The following is a 19,184-nucleotide window of genomic DNA, read 5'->3' on the forward strand; positions in this document are numbered from 1 at the left end:
AACAGCCAATAGCATTGACTGTTATAAATCCAACACAACGCGCTTATTTTGAAGTTAGTGGAAGAAGACTGCAAAGCATCACGACCACAGTCAACAGCAGAAATCATAAATAAGTGCGAATATTCACTTGTTTACGTTTTAACAGGTATGACACAATCACCTTTAAGATTTTACAAATTACATTAGGTACACAATCGGCCTGTCAGTTTGAGAGATTCCATCCATAGCACTGCAGTTTGTTATTGCCACAGCACAATGGACGTATCAGAACGAGAGTACGTCACTTGTTTAGCCCTGCGTTACGTACAGGTCTGGTCTGTGTGTTCCCGGCACACAGACCTGTACACAGGGCTGGTCACTTGTTGAACATCGGCCTCGAATTACGGAGCTTGTTTGTTAAAAGTGTGTACGTTGATTTCGATAGTATTAAGCGACCCACGGCAACTTAATTATTATAAAGCAACGGTCTTTCATGATGAAACAACCTGTCTATCTATCCCCGCAGTCGCTTGTGGTTACGTACACAGCAAACGCCTCTCTCTTCAAAATTCTACGGCGGGGCTTCCTCTAAAAAAATTCAACCCCCAATCATCAATACGATCGTTTTTTTTAAGTCCCAGCCCAATCCCAACTGTCATATAGCCAAATATTCATTAGGGATGTACAAACAGAAAAAATAAACTTGTGTTGAGCGGTTCTTGGCGCAGATGTTCGTCACTACCTTTTTAATTTATGATGCATGCTAAATTGCTAGCTCTGCATGGCAGGGCTGTGTTACTAGCTGCAATAATTGTAGCCCCTGGTTGGTGGGGCTTGGGCTTCTGTCGTGCGGCTCGCGCCTTGCCCCTGGTCATGCTGGTTGGGGCAAGGCGCGAGCCGCACGACAGAAGCCCAAGCCCCACCAACCAAGGGCTGCAATTATTGCAGTTAGTGTATTACCGGCGTTATATGGCCCCGGGAGGCCGTAAAACGCCGGTAACACACAGCCCTGCCACAGAGCTAGATGCATGCATATATATGGCTTGATAGATTGTCAGCAGTTGTAGATCGGCCATATTTCTAAGGGCAGTTTCTTAAATTGATTCATTTTAAATGCATCAGTGAACTTTCTTGTTATCAGTTTCATCCGACTTGACTTAATCCAAATCTGCCTGGGTCAATGGTATCCACTGAAGAGCATCTAAAATGATGATCATTAATTGTGAATTCCTGGCTACATTTTGCCAAATGGAATGGTGTCATATATTGATTTTCAGTGATTTTCATGAAAAATAGTTACTTTCCATAGTAGGTTTTGCATAAAATCAAGCATGGTGACCCCCTCTTTTTAATTTATTTATTATTCTAACATGCCAGAATTCAAAACTCCGGAATTTTAAAAGTATAAGCGATCATTTGTGTTGGATCCCACAATATAACACAGTTTCAATGTTTCTGATTCATCTTTTAGCAAACAACAAACATATTTCTCAGCATTTCTGTTGTATAAACTCCAATCTCTTGTTTTAAACCTTATCATATTCAGTATTCAGCTTATCAACACAATCTGTATATGTGTTATGTAAACTTATATTGCTGTCAGTTGCATTTCAGTCTAGCCGTAAATTGAAACGTCAATACATGATATATTGATAAGACTACTGCATATTCATACTCTGGGTTAATGGAAACAAACTTAAAGCATTTCAACATGATTAAAAAAAAATAACTTAAATAAACATGTTGATTAACAATGTAAAATTGAGAAAAAATAGTAAGTTTAATATACCTACCAACATCTAATGTTTACTCTCTATGGACATGTATGCTTTGCAAAATGACAATTACAGGTAGCCATTGTTCCATATAGGAGTGGAAGTAAACTACCAACAGACAAGCAGACAAGAAGATACACTTTTTCTATATACCATAGTCAACGCTATTTTGTGAACCTTGATACACCTAGTGTCACTTTTGGCCATTGTTTATTGATAACTGTCAAGTCTCCTGCTCCTCCATGTGTTTCTGTCGGGCCTGATCTTGTGTACAAGTATATTTCACTGTCATGAATGTCATATGACATAGAACTTTACTCTTCTTCAACTACATCAGAGTCAGAGCTATCTCTGTCACTCTGTCACTGCTGGTATGCAGTGAAAGTGACACTTCCCATAGGCAGTGAGTAGTAGGGCAGTAGCTGTATTAACTTTGATAATTTTGACAATATTTTTGTTCAATTTATACAACTACGTTCTTGTTCTTCCCTACAGTATACTGGCAAACAGAACCTGTGTATGTACTGTGCATTGTATCATTGACAAATGTCAAGGGAGACAGCAAGAAATTGTACTTGATACCTCGCATAAAAATATTGAAAAAAATTACCAACAGGTGCAGCTTCTTTCCTGTTCCAAGGTCTTTTTGTACTTGTAGTTTATCTTATGAAAATTCAATTGCATTCATAAATAGATTTTCTCGAAATTAAAAGTAATGAATTGTGATAAATGGTTCCATTGTTTGTTCAATTATTACTAACGTGAGAACCGTTGGATGACATAAAATATTATTCATTTTCAATTGAATTATCTACCAAACTATGGAATCTGAAACTGTAAAAAAGTACGAAACCAAGATATTTTCAGATCCCCTTTTATATACCTAGAGAAAAAACCTGAAAGTCCCCCTCAACTATCCCAAGATTTTTCAAATCTCCCCTTCACCAATATTAATGAATGCAGCCTAAGCATGATAGAGAGAAAATGTGTAGAATGAGGTTGGTGGAATAATCTATTAAGGTGTACGGATTAAAACTCTCACAGGATGATAATAAAAATTGCAATAAATTTATTTATTATAATTAATGATTTTCTTGTTCATTGTACCCCGGCCACAGACCCTGAGCTCCCTAAGGTGTATGTAACCACTAGCAACAGTTCCTTTCCCAAAAAATGCCCCCTGATTTAAAGGGCTCTCATTTTACAATTACAGCCCTTGGAAAATTCAGAGGTGATTGACATTGTCCAAATTTGTATGCCATACCATCGTGTTTTCACAGATTTGCTAGACAAGATGACGGACTACAAGGAGGAGGGCAAGATTGTGGTCCCTGAAATGGCAAATGCCTTGAAGCAGTTGGAACCAGTAACACTTTTGAAAACAGTGCACCAGCTACTCAAAGAGGTCAATGACCTCTACCAGAAACAGCAAGAAGAAATTAAGTCAAATCTGCAACAGTACATGCAAATAACACAAGACAAGGAGAAAAAAACTGATATCATCAGGAAAGAAATTGAAAATGTTGAAAACGTAGAAAAGTTGGTGAAAGAGAAAACAGAGGAGGAATCGGAACATAACAATAAAGTGTTGCAACAATACGAATATCCTTTACTTATAATCATCAAAGTTATTTGTTTGCTGATTGTTTTAGAATGCTATAGTGAAGATTATGTCAAATTTGTCCCCTGTTTGTTTTTGAATGCTAACTGTTTGTTTATCTGTTTTGTTTTGTTTGTTTGGCTTTATCTTGTGGTTTATACAAAACAAAAAAATGTAAATTCTCTACATCTTTGTATAGAGGACATTCAGTGTCACACACTGAAAGATACCATCCAAGTCAAATTCACTTTTAACAAATTGATTAATGTGTAACATGCAGGAAAACGACATGTTAAAATTCACACCAGTACTCAGTGTCAAAGATAGGCAACAATTAGATACTGGTACACCCACATTGACAACTTTTCATCCGATTTGAATAAATATGATTATAACAATGGCAATTTACACAATAGGTTCAAGTGATCTGACATTAAATTTGGAGATATTTGTTGGTTACTACTAAGATATGTGTTGAAGTTATCACCTTGACCAGCAGAATCACAGCCTACGTAAAAGCTATCAGTGAGAAGATAGACGAAGAGAATGAATTGAAAGCGTACAGAAAACAAGTTACAGAGAACACAACTGATACCCTACCACAGACAAGGTATGTCTAGACAGTACAACACAACACAACTGTTACCCTACCACAGACAAGGTATGTCTAGACAGTACAACACAACACAACTGATACCCTACCACAGACAAGGTATGTCTAGACAGTACAACACAACACAACTGTTACCCTACCACAGACAAGGTATGTCCAGACAGTACAACACAACACAACTGATACCTTACCACAGAAAAGGTATGTCTTGACAGTACAACACAACACAACTGTTACCCTACCACAGACAAGGTATGTCTAGACAGTACAACACAACACAACTGTTACCCTACCACAGACAAGGTATGTCTAGACAGTACAACACAACACAACTGTTACCCTACCACAGACAAGGTATGTCTATACAGTACAACACAACACAACTGATACCCTACCACAGACAAGGTATGTCTAGACAGTACAACACAACACAACTGTTACCCTACCACAGACAAGGTATGTCTAGACAGTACAACACAACACAACTGATACCCTACCACAGACAAGGTATGTCTATACAGTACAACACAACACAACTGATACCCTACCACAGACAAGGTATGTCTTGACAGTACAACTCAACACAACTGTTACCCTACCACAGACAAGGTATGTCTAGACAGTACAACACAACACAACACACCACAGACAAGGTACGTCTAGACAGTAGCAACAACACAATTACCACACAACACAACTGACATTAGCTGAAGTTATGCTATTGCATCTCAAGACGTGACTATATTCTGACCCAAAGAAAACATGATATCAATAGAACAGTTCATCAGACACCTTAACATCATGACCAAATTAACGCCGGGAAATTACTTTTAAACAAAGTTTATTTACAAAAACCAATATTTTATTTGATTTATTTTGTACTGCAAGGCCTGTCTTGGTCAAATCAACAACCTCTCTGTAGCGCCCTCTTTCAGCAGCTTTTCATTTGTTGCCCTCTTGTCTAATCCTTTCAATTCATTTGTTACCCAAGACAGGGTAGAGTAACTCTGAGTTACTCTGTTTGTATACTGCCCTCACGCTATGAAAACTCTTTCTGCAACCATGTGATTAGGAATTATTGAATTTAAGATGTTTTTATCTTTTTCAGATTTAAAGTGAATTTATTTCAGAAGTTACTTGGAGTACAATGGGATTACAATAGTGATCCCAATGAGGTCAAAGGATGTATCCTTTTATAAATCAACACATTTTGGCTTTTTCTTCACATTGACAACTCATCAGCCTTTCTGCATTGATATTCTTACCAGCTTAGTTTGCACACTGTTATAACTTCTCAATTGATTACTTCTCACAGTCTTTCATTGTCAAGTGAAATTGGATTATTGGTTTACTATTACTTTACTGCATGCAGGACAGAGAAACTACAAAGCTGTTGAGACATACATCAATATGCATACATGTTATAATCTGTGATTTTCACATGCTACCTTAGAAGACTTGACTTAGCTACTCTGTAGCCAAGCAAATGATGGCAAATTTGACACTGTGTGACTTAGCTGCTCTGTAGCCAAGCTGCTAAATAATGGCAAAACTGACAGTGTGACTTAACTTAGCTACTCTGTAGCCAAGCAAATGATGGCAAATTTGACACTGTGTGACTTAGCTGCTCTGTAGCGAAGCTGATAAATAATTAAGCAATAAAGCACACCCAGCGACGGTATACCACGAGATTTTAACCAGTTCACGACATATATGCACGAGCGATAGAGAGTGCATATATGAAGTGAACTGGTCACAATCGAGTGGTATACCGTCACTGCCTGGGTGTGATTTATTGCTATTATATCATAACAGTATATTGAAATTCTGGCGTAGAACGTCATAAAAGGAATTTTCCTCAAGCCGATAGCTAGCCCGCATGCCAGCCATGGTATATCTCCAATATACCACAGTTCTTTTGGCGTCTCGACCAATCAGATCGCTGTATTTGCATCATCAATATACTGGTATGATATAATGGCAATTATATCATACCAGTATATTGATGATGCAAATATAGCGATCTGATTTGTCGAGACGCCAAAAGAACTGTGGTATATTCGCGATATACCACGGCTGGCACACGCGCGAGCTCTCGGCAAGAGCCAAAATCGTTCTTTGACGTTCCATGCCAGAATTTCAATATACTGTTATGATATAATAGCAATAAATCACACCCAGAGAAGGTATACCACTCGATTTTGACCAGTTCACTTCATATATGCACTCTCTATCGCTTGTGCATATATGTTGTGAACTGGTTAAAATCTTGTGGTAAACCATCGCTGGGTGTGCTTTATTGCTTAAATATGACCCTATCAGTACGTTCAGACTGACGACTTTGCGTCGGCCCAGGTCCCGACCAGGGCCGGGGCCGACGTAAAAAACCAGTGTGGACACGCTGAGTCGGCCCTGGGCCGACTCAGTTTGGTCCCGGTTAGAAGGGGGGTTCAGGGCCGACTCAGGGCCGACGCAAAATTTGGTCCGACGCAAATCGCCAGTGTGGACACGTTACGTCGGCCCTGGTCCCAGTTGACCAGGCCTCCGCTATGGATCGAAGTTGAACTAGTCACACTATTCGCACAAAACAAACGACGTTTGAAACTAAAGTTTACACCTATCGAAAGTTTTCAATCCTGTCTTTACATTTTAATATCATCCCATGTACGCTGAACTTCCCACCAACCTTTGTTCTGCAAACGAGACCATGTCATTCGATTCCACAGTGCACGTAATAGACTAGAGAGGCATGTCAAAAATGCCGCGCATTGGTTATTTCTCCACCGCGGTCTTATATATACCACATGCTCATCCAATAAATAGTGAAGATCTCTCCGATGATTAAAAGGGTGAGTGGTAGTCATATTTGCCCTTCTTGTGCGTAAAAACACAGGAAAATCATGAACAGTAGAAACAGCGTGTCATATTCAAATGCGCCATTTTGAACTTTGACAGGTCAGAGGTCACAAAGGAAGGTAAAGTTACGTCGGCCCTGATTCTGGTACCGGTAAGTGTGGACACGGACCAAATTTAATCCCAAAAGGACAATTATTTTGCGTCGGCCCAAATTTCAGTTGGGTTGCCAATGTGAACAAGATATATGTGACTGAGCTACTCTGTAGCCAAGTGGATAAATAACGGCAAATATGACATTGTGTGACTTAGCTACTCTGTAGCCAAGCTGATAAACAAAAGCAAATTTGACACTGACTTTAGCTACTCTGTAGCCAAGTGGATAAATATATATAATGGTAAATGTGACACTTCATCATATACCTATGCCCATATCACTTCATCCTAGTGATGTTTAGCATAAAATATCAGCCATGATATTTCACAGTAAACATTGAGACTCACGATAAACGTCATTGGATTTGGAGTGTTCTTGAATTACATTTGCATTTTGATAGTAAACACCGTAAACAAACAAAATGGCTGCCACTCTCCTCCACCTTCAAAGTGATGTCGCTGACGTAAAAATTTAAAGGGCTTTGAGGAACACGGATATTTCGGGTTGCTAAATACAGAAATTACATATTGAGTCTTGTAGTGTTTTCCAATGGTTTTTCTGTTAAAGTTCTTGTGTTTTTTAGATAAGCTCTAGCAATTATCCCGCTGTTTACACAGCTTGGTCTACATCTGAACAGGTAGCGAGCGCGTGGCATGACAGTGATGTCACTCGTGCAACACCTGTTGACATGGCAACTCTCAGTGTAAACAAACAAAATGGCAGCATCTCTCCGTGCCATACAACGATTGAGTGCGATCAAAATCAGGAGAGATTTTAAGCAAAGGACACAGTTTTTGAATGGTTACAATTGTAAAAGCTTGTTGCACCTTAAAAGTTCCTCCAGTGTGACGATTTTTGAATCCTGGTGTCTTTCTTTAAGGGGTTTATTGAGATACGGAGGACTTGCAGCAATGTCATGTGTGATATTGACTTCTTTGTATTAGTCTACCGGTATGAATGAAGCCTTTTCACACAAATATTTCAATATTTATGCGCAAGGCATAATTATGGGCATGGGTATATGATAAATTGGTTATTACCAAATCTTGCCTGTTCCTTATGTCGTATCAACATGAGTGTCATTTGTGCTGCGTCAGACACTCGACTTCATCTCATGTCTGACGTAGCACAAATGACACTCATGCTGATACAACACAGAAACAGGTGATATTGGGTATTAAAGGGGAAGTTCACCAAGGATGATTTTTACATATGTGCTAGCTTGTGGTCACTTACCCGGAAAAGCTATTTTCACCATTTATAACTAGCAAGATTTTATACAAAAACCGATAGAAATAGTACAGGAAAATGCCCATGTAATTTGAATCATGGGAAAAAGCGCCAAGCTTGGAGCTTGTATAATGTGATATGGAAGGGACCGTTTTCCCATGGGTATGGCATTGTCCACTCACCAATGCTTAAACCAGGCTGTGCGTATTTACATAACTTTTGTTTATACTGAGTATCCTTGCATAAACGATGATTCACTTATAATAAACTGTCCTATGTCAGATTTTGTGTTGCTGTCTATTACGGTGTTACTGTGAGTGGACTATGTGTGGGGCCATATCGTCCGGAGATGATTCCTTCCATATAACATTATGCAAGCTCCAAGCTTGGAGCTTTTTCCCATGATTCAAATTACATGGGCAACTTCCTGTACTATTTTTATTTTTATCGTTTTTGTATTGGGAGTTATAAATGGTGAAAATAGTTTTTCCTGGGTAAATGACCACAGAGCTACCACATATGTAAAAATCATCCTTGGTGAACTTCCCCTTTAACCTCTAATTGTCCATCATTGGAACTTGAAGAGTTTTTAGATTTGAAATTTGGCGATAAGTTTACATATCAACATATCAAGTGTCTGAAATTGACTATTTATGGAGATCAAAAACATGATGGGTGAAAATAGCATATTTTATTGCACTTCTTTGATTGACTCGTTGAAATCTGCTGTATTTGACTTAACTATGTGTTTCAGATGTCAGTACCAGACATGATGTGCGTCCATTCTGTTTGAATACGCAACAGAATTCTGAATTCTTCATTGCTAATCATCTATGGGATCTTGTAGAAGCTGCACATAGGGAATAGTGTGCGGAAGATATCATCTATAATTTTCATTATTTAAAGTTTTAACCCTTTGAGCGCCAAAGTCAACTTTCGTCACCTTTATAAAATGTACCACAGTCAAATTTTTTCAGATTTTTGTCAAAATTTTGATGAAAACCTGTAGCCAATGAAATTTGATGTCCGTTTGGTCCAAAAGAATAAAAAAAATTACAGAAAAATTCATTAAAATTGTTAAAATGTTGCACTAAAATTGTGGTTAGAAAAATTACAGCACTCAAAGGGTTAAATATTTGTAACTTACACCTTTCAACATTAACACTTTATCTCATTATTTCTGTGATCCATGTAAATATGATGAATTTCCAACTTAAAAAAAAAATTAACTACGAGCTTTTTGACTTTGTTGTCAGTGAAGTTACATCTTCATAGATTAAATAGGATATTGAAATGGATTTGAATCATGGATGTGTTGAACGAGAATAAGAATTAGATTGTATTATTATGCAAACAAGGACTTGAAGCAGAGCTACAGAATTGTCAGTCTGGCCACAGAGGGTGCCTCTTGAAAGTTGGGGCTGGCCACAGAGGGCGCCTTTTAACAGTTGTCAGGAAATGTCCTTTGCATTAATGTACTGGTAGTTCATACCAAACTATATAATCTATGATTTCAAATTGAAAACTGTAAATTGCTGTTATATTTGTAAGAAATGGTGAATTGGTTTCTAAATTGCTAGCCAAGCCATTTTAGAAAACAAATTTAGTGAAGTAAAATCTCTCCACTCAGCTATGGGTTATTCAGGGCCATGAAGACTAGTGTTATGAATATCATGTCATTAATGTTTTTTTCTGTAAAACTTTAAGTGGAAACTTTGTTTGAAAAGTTTTTTACATTGTTTTATTGGATTGTAGTGACACAAGGAGAGATTACCAAGAAATAAAACCATCACTGCCAGTTTATAGTCGTTTCAATTTTGAATACATGTATATACTTATTTTATCTCTTTTATATCTCCATACAAAGCATATGATCTTTGCAGAGAATGAAATCTAATTGTAGTGTTTATCTAACCATTGGAATAAAAATCTTGCAAAATGAATTTGATGAGTTCACAAAGAATATTCGTAAAGCTCCATAAGCTGTATCTTTTGGCTATTTTTTCAGAACTTTTGTTTTGTGGTTTCCCTACACTTCTGCATTGAATCCCTATACTGTAATTTAATGCCAAGTATTTAGCATATCAACACAACCTATATGAGTATAATCTCCATTGTTATTGTTGAAAATTGTATTCAAGTCCAGACTAGAATTCATTTGTAAACAATAAACAATGATCACTACAGACATACAAGCTGTCTTGACAAAAAGAATACTTGAAATTTCAGCATGACAAACGGATTAGGGTCAGACATGGCAGTTACAATACAGAAGCAAAATACTGAAAAACTTGCCACAAGTTTATGTCCCTTTAATGGAACACATTTTGAAAGTTATCAATCACTCTACAAATCACAGTGTGTATGGATCATTGCAACACCTTGTCATGTCATAACCTATGAAATCCATACCATTGAAGTTACAATATTATTTTGAGCATTTCTTTGTAGATTTATTTACAGACAAGAGTGAATTTTTTTGAGATCGAGCACAATTATTCTATATCTGTTGAAATGCTTTCTGTCCAAGGAAATGGTCACCGAGTATTGTGACCTCTTTTTGTTGTTTCTGTTTCTTGAAATTTTGACACTTATACCCATGCAGAGTTGCCGCCAGGACGTGCCCTTGTGTATCCTCAAATATGAAACCATTGTCCCCATTCTCATGTACTGCTGGTCACCTCAGGCACACTGATGACAAGTCCACTGTGTAGGCTGTTGTCTGCATGTAATATCAGTCTCTGACGATGACCTTAGTTTTGCATGATTATTTTGAGGCTTTTATTTTGGTACTTTTGGAGCTGTGATGAGAAGCAATCAAAACACTACACTTGATATTATAACTTGCTTGTAGTCTGACTGAGCTCTGATTTGCAGCAGATACGGAACACTGCTACTGCTACAATTACTTACCTGAAATTGAAGTATAGAGACATGGTCCTGGTAGCTTAAATTGTGTTTGTTGAAACCAATTTGGCGCAAAGTAATACAAAATTTCACTGACAACTGACGCATATAACTTGCTTGTAGTCTGACTGACCCAAAAATGTGCAAAATGTCTCCAAAATAACCTTTAGTGGGACACAGCATCCTCTGGTTTAAAATCCCTGGTTGTAACACTGCCTGTGGATGAATCCTTACAGACATTTCTCATTGGTTGACATCAGTTGAAGTGCTCACGTCTGAGCAGTGCCAGTGGCTGGACTTCCAAACATAATTGTCACTGATGCAGTGACTTAACAAAATAATCTGGGTCTGTTTCACATGTGGTATTGAAAGACTCTAAACTGATGATAATGTATGATTTACCTCAAATAATGAGGCAAAACAAGGACTTGATAGTAAATTGCATTGTGGGATTGAAGGCGATACCGAAGGATTCAAATTGCTAAGCAACGGTTGCTAAGGGGAATTTCCAAAATCAATCAAAATGCAAAGTTTTCATGGTTTTCTTTGCATAATAAAGATTTACAGAACCATATGATTCCAAAAGACGCGGGTTCGTCGCGCGATTGGTCAGTGACGTCACACATATACAAATTTTCACAGCTCTACTTTAAAACGTTTCAGCTCCTACAAATTTGCACCAAATTTTCCAAAATTTCAGAATGTAACACATGAGATACCTGTTTAGAGCCCCTAGCATGGATTAGGTTATCTGTTCAAGTGCAAACTATTTTTGAACAGGAAAATATCTACTGTGTCATTTTGTGAAATTTTGAAGGTTTTTACGGCGATATCTCATAAACGGTCCGGAATTTTTAGAAACGCATGCTTATCTATATTCTCATGTATGACTTTAATAATCCTACCAAAAGTCAGCTAAATTGGTTTACAATTGAGAGAGTTGAAAGATTTTGAGCATTTTCAAAATACCAGGAGTCGAAAATCCACAGAAAACAACGGAACGGTAAGATTTAGCACGTGCAAAAATGCACGTTTGAAACGTTGCCAGCGATAGCAACCAACGTGCGCTTTGAATCATTCGGTATCGCCTTAAAGTTGTTTGTTTGACAATGACTGGGTGGTAAATTGCATTGTGGGACTGAAGTTGTGTTGACAAGGACTGGGTAGTAAATTGCATTGTGGGACTGAAGTTGTGTTGACAATGACTGGGTAGTAAATTGCATTGTGGGACTGAAGTTGTCTATGGTGGCAATGACTGGGTAGTAAATTGCATTGTGGGATTGAAGTTGTTTATGGTGGCAATGACTGGGTAGTAAATTGCATTGTGGGATTGAAGTTGTCTATGGTGGCAATGACTGGGTAGTAAATTGCATTGTGAGATTGAAGTTGTCTATGGTGGCAATGACTGGGTAGTAAATTGCATTGTGAGATTGAAGTTTGTTTTGACAGTGACTGGATAGTAAATTGCATTTTGGGATTGAAGTTTGTTTTGACAGTGACTGGGTAGTGAATTGCATTTTGGGATTGAAGTTTGTTTTGACAGTGACTGGGTAGTAAATTGCATTTTGGGATTGAAGTTTGTTTTGACAGTGACTGGGTAGTGAATTGCATTTTGGGATTGAAGTTTGTTTTGACAGTGACTGGGTAGTGAATTGCATTTTGGGATTGAAGTTTGTTTTGACAGTGACTAAGTAGTAAATTGCATTTTGGGATTGAAGTTTGCTTTGACGTGACTGGGTAGTAAATTGCATTTTGAGATTGAAGTTGTTTATGCTGGCAATGACTGGGTAGTAAATTGAATTGTGGGATTGAAGTTGTTTATGCTGGCAATGACTGGGTAGTAAATTGCATTGTCAGATTGAAGTTGTTTATGGTGACAATGACTGGATAGTAAATTGCATTGTGGAATTGAAGTTGTTTATGGTGGCAATGATTGGGTAGTAAATTGCATTGTGGGATTGAAGTTGTCTATGGTGGCAATGACTGGGTAGTAAATTGCATTGTGAGATTGAAGTTGTTTATGGTGGCAATGACTGGGTAGTAAATTGCATTGTGGGATTGAAGTTGTCTATGGTGGCAATGACTGGGTAGTAAATTGTATTGTGGGATTGAAGTTGTCTATGGTGGCAATGACTGGGTAGTAAATTGAATTGTGGGATTGAAGTTGTCTATGGTGGCAATGACTGGGTAGTAAATTGAATTGTGGATTGAAGTCTATGGTGGCAATGACTGGGTAGTAAATTGCATTGTGGGATTGAAGTTGTGTTTATGGTGGCAATGACTGGGTAGTAAATTGCATTGTGGGATTGAAGTTGTCTATGGTGGCAATGACTGGTAGTAAATTGCATTGTGGGATTGAAGTTGTCTATGGTGGCAATGACTGGGTAGTAAATTGCATTGTGGGATTGAAGTTGTCTATGGTGGCAATGACTGGGTAGTAAATTGCATTGTGAGATTGAAGTTGTTTATTGTGGCAATAACTGGGTAGTAATTGCATTGTGGGATTGAAGTTGTCTATGGTGGCAATGACTGGGTAGTAAATTGCATTGTGGGATTGAAGTTGTCTATGGTGGCAATGACTGGGTAGTAAATTGCATTGTGGGATTGAAGTTGTCTATGATGGCAATGACTGGGTAGTAAATTGCATTGTGGGATTGAAGTTGTTTATGGTGGCAATGACTGGGTAGTAAATTGCATTGTGGGATTGAAGTTGTTTATGGTGGCAATGACTGGGTAGTAAATTGCATTGTGGGATTGAAGTTGTTTATGCTGACAATGACTGGGTAGTAAATTGCATTGTGAGATTGAAGTTGTTTATGGTGGCAATGACTGGGTAGTAAATTGCATTGTGAGATTGAAGTTGTTTATGGTGGCAATGACTGGGTAGTAAATTGCATTGTGGAATTGAAGTTGTCTATGGTGGCAATGACTGGGTAGTAAATTGCATTGTGGAATTGAAGTTGTCTATGGTGGCAATGACTGGGTAGTAAATTGCATTGTGGAATTGAAGTTGTCTATGGTGGCAATGACTTGGTAGTAAATCATCAAAATAAAACTCAATTCATACCTGTCACATTCAGAGTAACCTGTCACACTCGGAAGTACATGGTCAAACACAGAAGTAACTTGTTATACTCAGTTCATAATATTTATAGTTACTAGTTACTTCTAACTAGTAACTATAACTCATACTCATTTGTAACCTGTCACATTTCATACCCGTCACATTCAGAAGTAACTTGTCACATTTAGTTCATAACCAACACACTAAGTAGTAACTTTTCACACTTAGTTCAAAACTCTCATATACTCATTTGAGAGTACTATACTGTAAATCATGCCTTATTAGCTAGCATGCATACCTTTGTAACAATTTCAGCTAGAGTCAAGGGTTTGCTACTGTAAGATTCATCCAATTCAAACAGTTCCCCCACATTAACAATGGTCAATGTATGTTTAGCTTAATTCAGAACTATTTCAATTCAAATGCCCATATGGCGAAGATAAAATTCAAGTAGTCCAAAGGGTTTCACAGTACATGCTGAAATTAATACACAGGAAATACTGGTTTCACACTGACATAAAAATAAAGACAAAATGGAAATACTGGTTTCACACTGACATAAAAATAAAGACCAAATCCATGTCTTATTAGAAACATTATAAAACTTTATTAAGGATCTAAAGTTTGAAATAGGCTGTAATTGATTTGGGAATACTACTGGAAAATGTCAAACAAAGTCCCATCACTCAATCCTTGTAAGGAAATCTGGTTGTCAAGGCAACCAATATGATATTTTCAAGTTGATGCTCACTTTATCACAGTAGGTATCCCTAACTTACACAAAATAAGCAGAGTTGGCATTCACTAGTATTAATAAGGAGGTTGTGAGTGCAAAGTAACTACAGTATTGGTACTGTAACTAGCTGTAACCATGCCAACCTCACTATGGAAACCACTGGATGACTACCTTGGAGGACATGACCTTTTAAATATTATACAAAGCTAACACAACAACCTACCACTTGATATATTGCACATCTTAACTCTTGTGGAAACAAAGTTAAAAAATATAATCCCAGTGTTGTATTTTGGCAAGTAGAAAGAGTTCCTAAACAGAAAATGATGAAAGATTTGAAAACTGATTTTGACCCAGACATTTTTAAAAATGATAAAAATTCAATAAATACAACTAATGAGGATACCTCAATTACATAAAATTACCAACAACTTAGGGATTTCATATTTACATTTCACCTTATTTATACTAAATTTATACTAAATTCATGAAATGCTGCTCCACAGAGGTTGCCATGGTAATAGTAACAATGTTATGGAAAGGTTGCCCATGTAACTAGAACATTTCTCTTCTAGTTGCAATGGGAACCAAAATGCTCCCAACTGAGGTTGGCATGGTAACATGATGATGACACTATCTATATGCTAATTTTTCTAAACTACACTAGAGAACATCAGAATTCAAGTTAGAGTTCAAAGGTCATTGAGGAGGAGACTATATTGAAGATGTTTGACCCCAAACAACAGTCTAATGCTTACCATCAAATCTTTCATAAATAATTGGATATTTACAAAAAATGCATTACTTTTATTTACACTCGGTTGGGATTGACAAGGGGATTGCTTTCATTAAAAAATGAAATGGGAATCCAAAGTGGTTTACAATATCCCCTATCTTGGATATTTTTATACAATTCACTACATAGTGGACTTCAACATTCCAGTATTGATGATAATATCTAATTATCCTAGGTCTTTTAATTAACTATCAGTGTAAGGACCATATACAATAGATTACATAAGAATTCTACATGTACTAAAAAGATGCAATATCTTTCAACAGCTTTGCATAATTTTTTTTTCTTTTTCAGTAATTTTACAATATTTTCATTTTTAATATTTGTAAGAGCAATACACCTTGATTAGAATATTTGCACCGTTGCTAACCAGATATTGGAAAGAGAATTACTATTTGATGAATTACAGGTATTTACAAGCATTAAGAAAGTTGAGACAAGACTCAAATAACATTCCATTGTCAAAGATTCTACCGATAAATGTGAAATTTGGTTTGAAACATGATCACATTGTATGCTTCAAGCTCATATATATCTAGATTCCACAGCTTTGCTACAATGGTGACGGCAAGGCTTTCATCATATCAATAATTCCAACTATATTATTTACCTATCATGCTTTGAGTTTTGACTCCCATGATTCTACCATGTACCTACAATGCTTTGATTCCCATGATTCTACCATGTACCTACAATGAATTGATTCCCATGATCCTACCATTTACCCACAATGCTTTGATTTCCATGATTCTACCGTATACCTACAATGCTTTGACTCCCATGATTCTACCATTTACCCACAATGCTTTGATTTTCATGATTCTACGGTATACCTACAATGCTTTGGCTCCCATGATTCTACCATTTACCCACAATGCTTTGACTCTTAATATGCCGCCTGACTCCCTCTATTCATTGACTACTCATGATTCTTACTTTGTACTGGTGCATACCCATAATGCACTGCAACACTACCACTTTGCTATAAGGTTGCATGATAACATATCTAGTAAGCGCAGCATAAGTTAGGCAGAATGACAACTGAATTCTAAATTTGTAAGACCTGGATTCTGGTGAAAATAAAACCAGAGATAATAAAGAATAAACTGAGGTAGCCATTGTCTTACTCCTCCTTGTACTCAAACTTTGCATGCAAATATTAGATCCACTTCTATCTTCCCTGCCTTCAGCATTTACAGTTATAAATAAATTAGACAACACACAGACTAAAACATCCTATTTTTACACTTTTGTCAAAAGACTATCACCTGCCACTCTAGGCGATGCAGTTTTACTGTAAGAAAGTTCTGCACAGCAACAGAAAAAAAATAAATAAATAGAATAAGTATGGTAAGAACAATAAATTTGACTGATAAGAGATAAAACAAAGCCATTGGCAGAAACAATAGCTACACAAGAATTTATAAATGACACATTGAAAACATTGTGACTATTGTAATGGATTGTCATGAAGCAGAAAATAACAATGCAGCTGACAGAATAAATATGATGACAAAACAAAAAAAACAATCAATAAACTGTTTATTATTGCTTGTCAAAGTGGTGTTTGCCCTGATTTAGTAACAGTTGCTCAACGTACACATCAACAATGTCATCTTCCTACAAAACCAACACACATTTCAAATTCACATTATGGCAACATTTTTGCTACTCAAACAAATCTCCTCTTTAAAATGTTTTTGAGACAGTGCATTGAGGCCAGTTCATCATTTCCTTCAAGACACTTCATTATCTCCTTCAAGAGACTTCATATCTCCTTAAGGATGGATCCAATCTAAGTCTCTCTTGTCACCTCTCTTCATCTTTGGCTTGTTACCTTGTGTTAGTTCCATCCCTAGGTGAGACTTTTGAAGTCTGCTCCCTTAGGTTAGTCTTTTGAAATATGTTTTCATACAGGACTTCCTAAACAATCCTTCTTACACATTGTCAGTGTTCAGTCAGATTGCCACATGGTAGTATCCTCCTTTCATACTTGTCCTGCAATACCTAGCAAAGAACAGTAATTTCAACATTAACGACGACAGGCTTTTCATGATAATCAAGCCCCCTCCTCAAATCACCTTATATATATATATGCATATATATATATATATATATATATATATATATATATATATATATATATATATATATATATAATATATATATATATATGCATTTTTACTGGGTCCAAAGAACATCAATTAAAACAATATGAAGTTTAAACGTTTTGGAGTTGCCGTCATAATCTCTCAAAAAGCTTTCTTTTGAATTTAGGCAAGGATCTTGCACAATCATACCGGTATATTTCTCTTTATAACAATGGAATAGACTGCATGAAAGACTAGAGTGATAACCTATCATTTCAAATAAAGCATACATACAATCATACATACAATACTTTAAAAATTTTCCGAGTTCATCTAAACCATTACCAAAAGCCACACACAGCTATTTAAACACACATATATAGTACCTGTGATGATACTTCAATAAAGTCATTGTCAATGACATAGTCCCCGCCAAATATAAATTTGTCTATGTACAACAGTAAAAGTGTATAAATGTGATTGTAAATGTGATTGTAAATGCAATTTCCAAGTCCAGAAATGCCAAATAGGCAAAAGTGGTGACATATCCTGAATATGCCTTGTATTCATTTCAACAAATGGGATCATAACATCGAATTACACAAATGGTTGTCCAGGATGCTAGGTCACATACAATCTTTAATAACTATTTGATTATGGTCAAAGTGTACTGAAATGGGTTGACTTTAAGGTTCCCGTGGCATGCTGGCAAGAGAAAATTTGTTTTGGCAAGATCAGGTTTTGTAGAGGATAACGGTAGTAGTGAAATAGTCCCAGGATAGAAATTGAGGCAAGTATCTTGCGAGTGAGTTTTCGAAATCATGCAAGTAAAGTGGTTGTAACAGGGCGCTATCACATGTAATCTTGCAAGACTAGCTGTATTCAACAACAACAGTGTTCTGTTGTGATGAAAAATACTATGTCATTTACAACATAATGCAATCAAAGCATTAAAAAATTCAGAAAATGGCTGCCTGGCGGTCATATTAGATTGTATTGTGAAGAAATTTGACATGTATATGAAAGTCATAGAGTGTTGTCGTTGTGCCAAGTTTAAAGACATTTACCAAGGCATGTCTTAGTAATGGCTCTCGATACTAAAATAAAATCCAAGAAAATTGCTCCCTGGCAGCCATATTGGATCATATCATGAAGAAATATGATATGCATATGTAATTCATAGTGTGTTGTTCTTGTGCTCAGTTTAAATTACCTTTGTCAAGGCATGTCTTGGCAATGGCTTTGGACATTACAAAAAATACTGCCTGGCGGCCATATTGGATTATATCATGAAGAAATTTGTTATGTAAGTAGTCAAGTGTTCTCCTTGTGCCATGTAAAATAAATTTGCCAAGGTATGATTTAGTAATGGCTCTGGACATTA

General features: G+C 36.8%; 1 protein-coding gene and 1 long non-coding RNA gene across 10 annotated transcripts in view; one reads left to right on the forward strand and one right to left on the reverse strand.

Annotated features, from left to right (window-relative positions):
* Positions 1–17: 17 nt before the first annotated feature.
* LOC139142311 (kinetochore protein spc24-like) lies at positions 18–10,150 on the forward strand. The gene is made up of 5 exons (XM_070712219.1): positions 18–145; positions 3,035–3,356; positions 3,860–3,964; positions 5,076–5,152; positions 8,962–10,150. The coding sequence occupies exons 2-5, from the start codon at positions 3,049–3,051 to the stop codon at positions 9,072–9,074; spliced, it is 603 nt and encodes a 200-aa protein (XP_070568320.1). The 5' UTR covers positions 18–145; positions 3,035–3,048; the 3' UTR covers positions 9,075–10,150.
* A 4,612-nt stretch (positions 10,151–14,762) lies between these two features.
* LOC139142320 (uncharacterized) overlaps positions 14,763–19,184 on the reverse strand; it is a 76,735-nt gene continuing 72,313 nt past the window's right edge. For all 9 annotated transcript variants that reach the window (XR_011554356.1, XR_011554363.1, XR_011554357.1 and 6 more), the window contains one exon: positions 14,763–17,717. This is a non-coding gene — a long non-coding RNA (uncharacterized lncRNA). The remainder of the gene's footprint in view (positions 17,718–19,184) is intronic.

This window comes from Ptychodera flava, chromosome 1 (assembly GCF_041260155.1).
Source record: "Ptychodera flava strain L36383 chromosome 1, AS_Pfla_20210202, whole genome shotgun sequence".
NCBI classification, from domain to species: domain Eukaryota; kingdom Metazoa; phylum Hemichordata; class Enteropneusta; family Ptychoderidae; genus Ptychodera; species Ptychodera flava.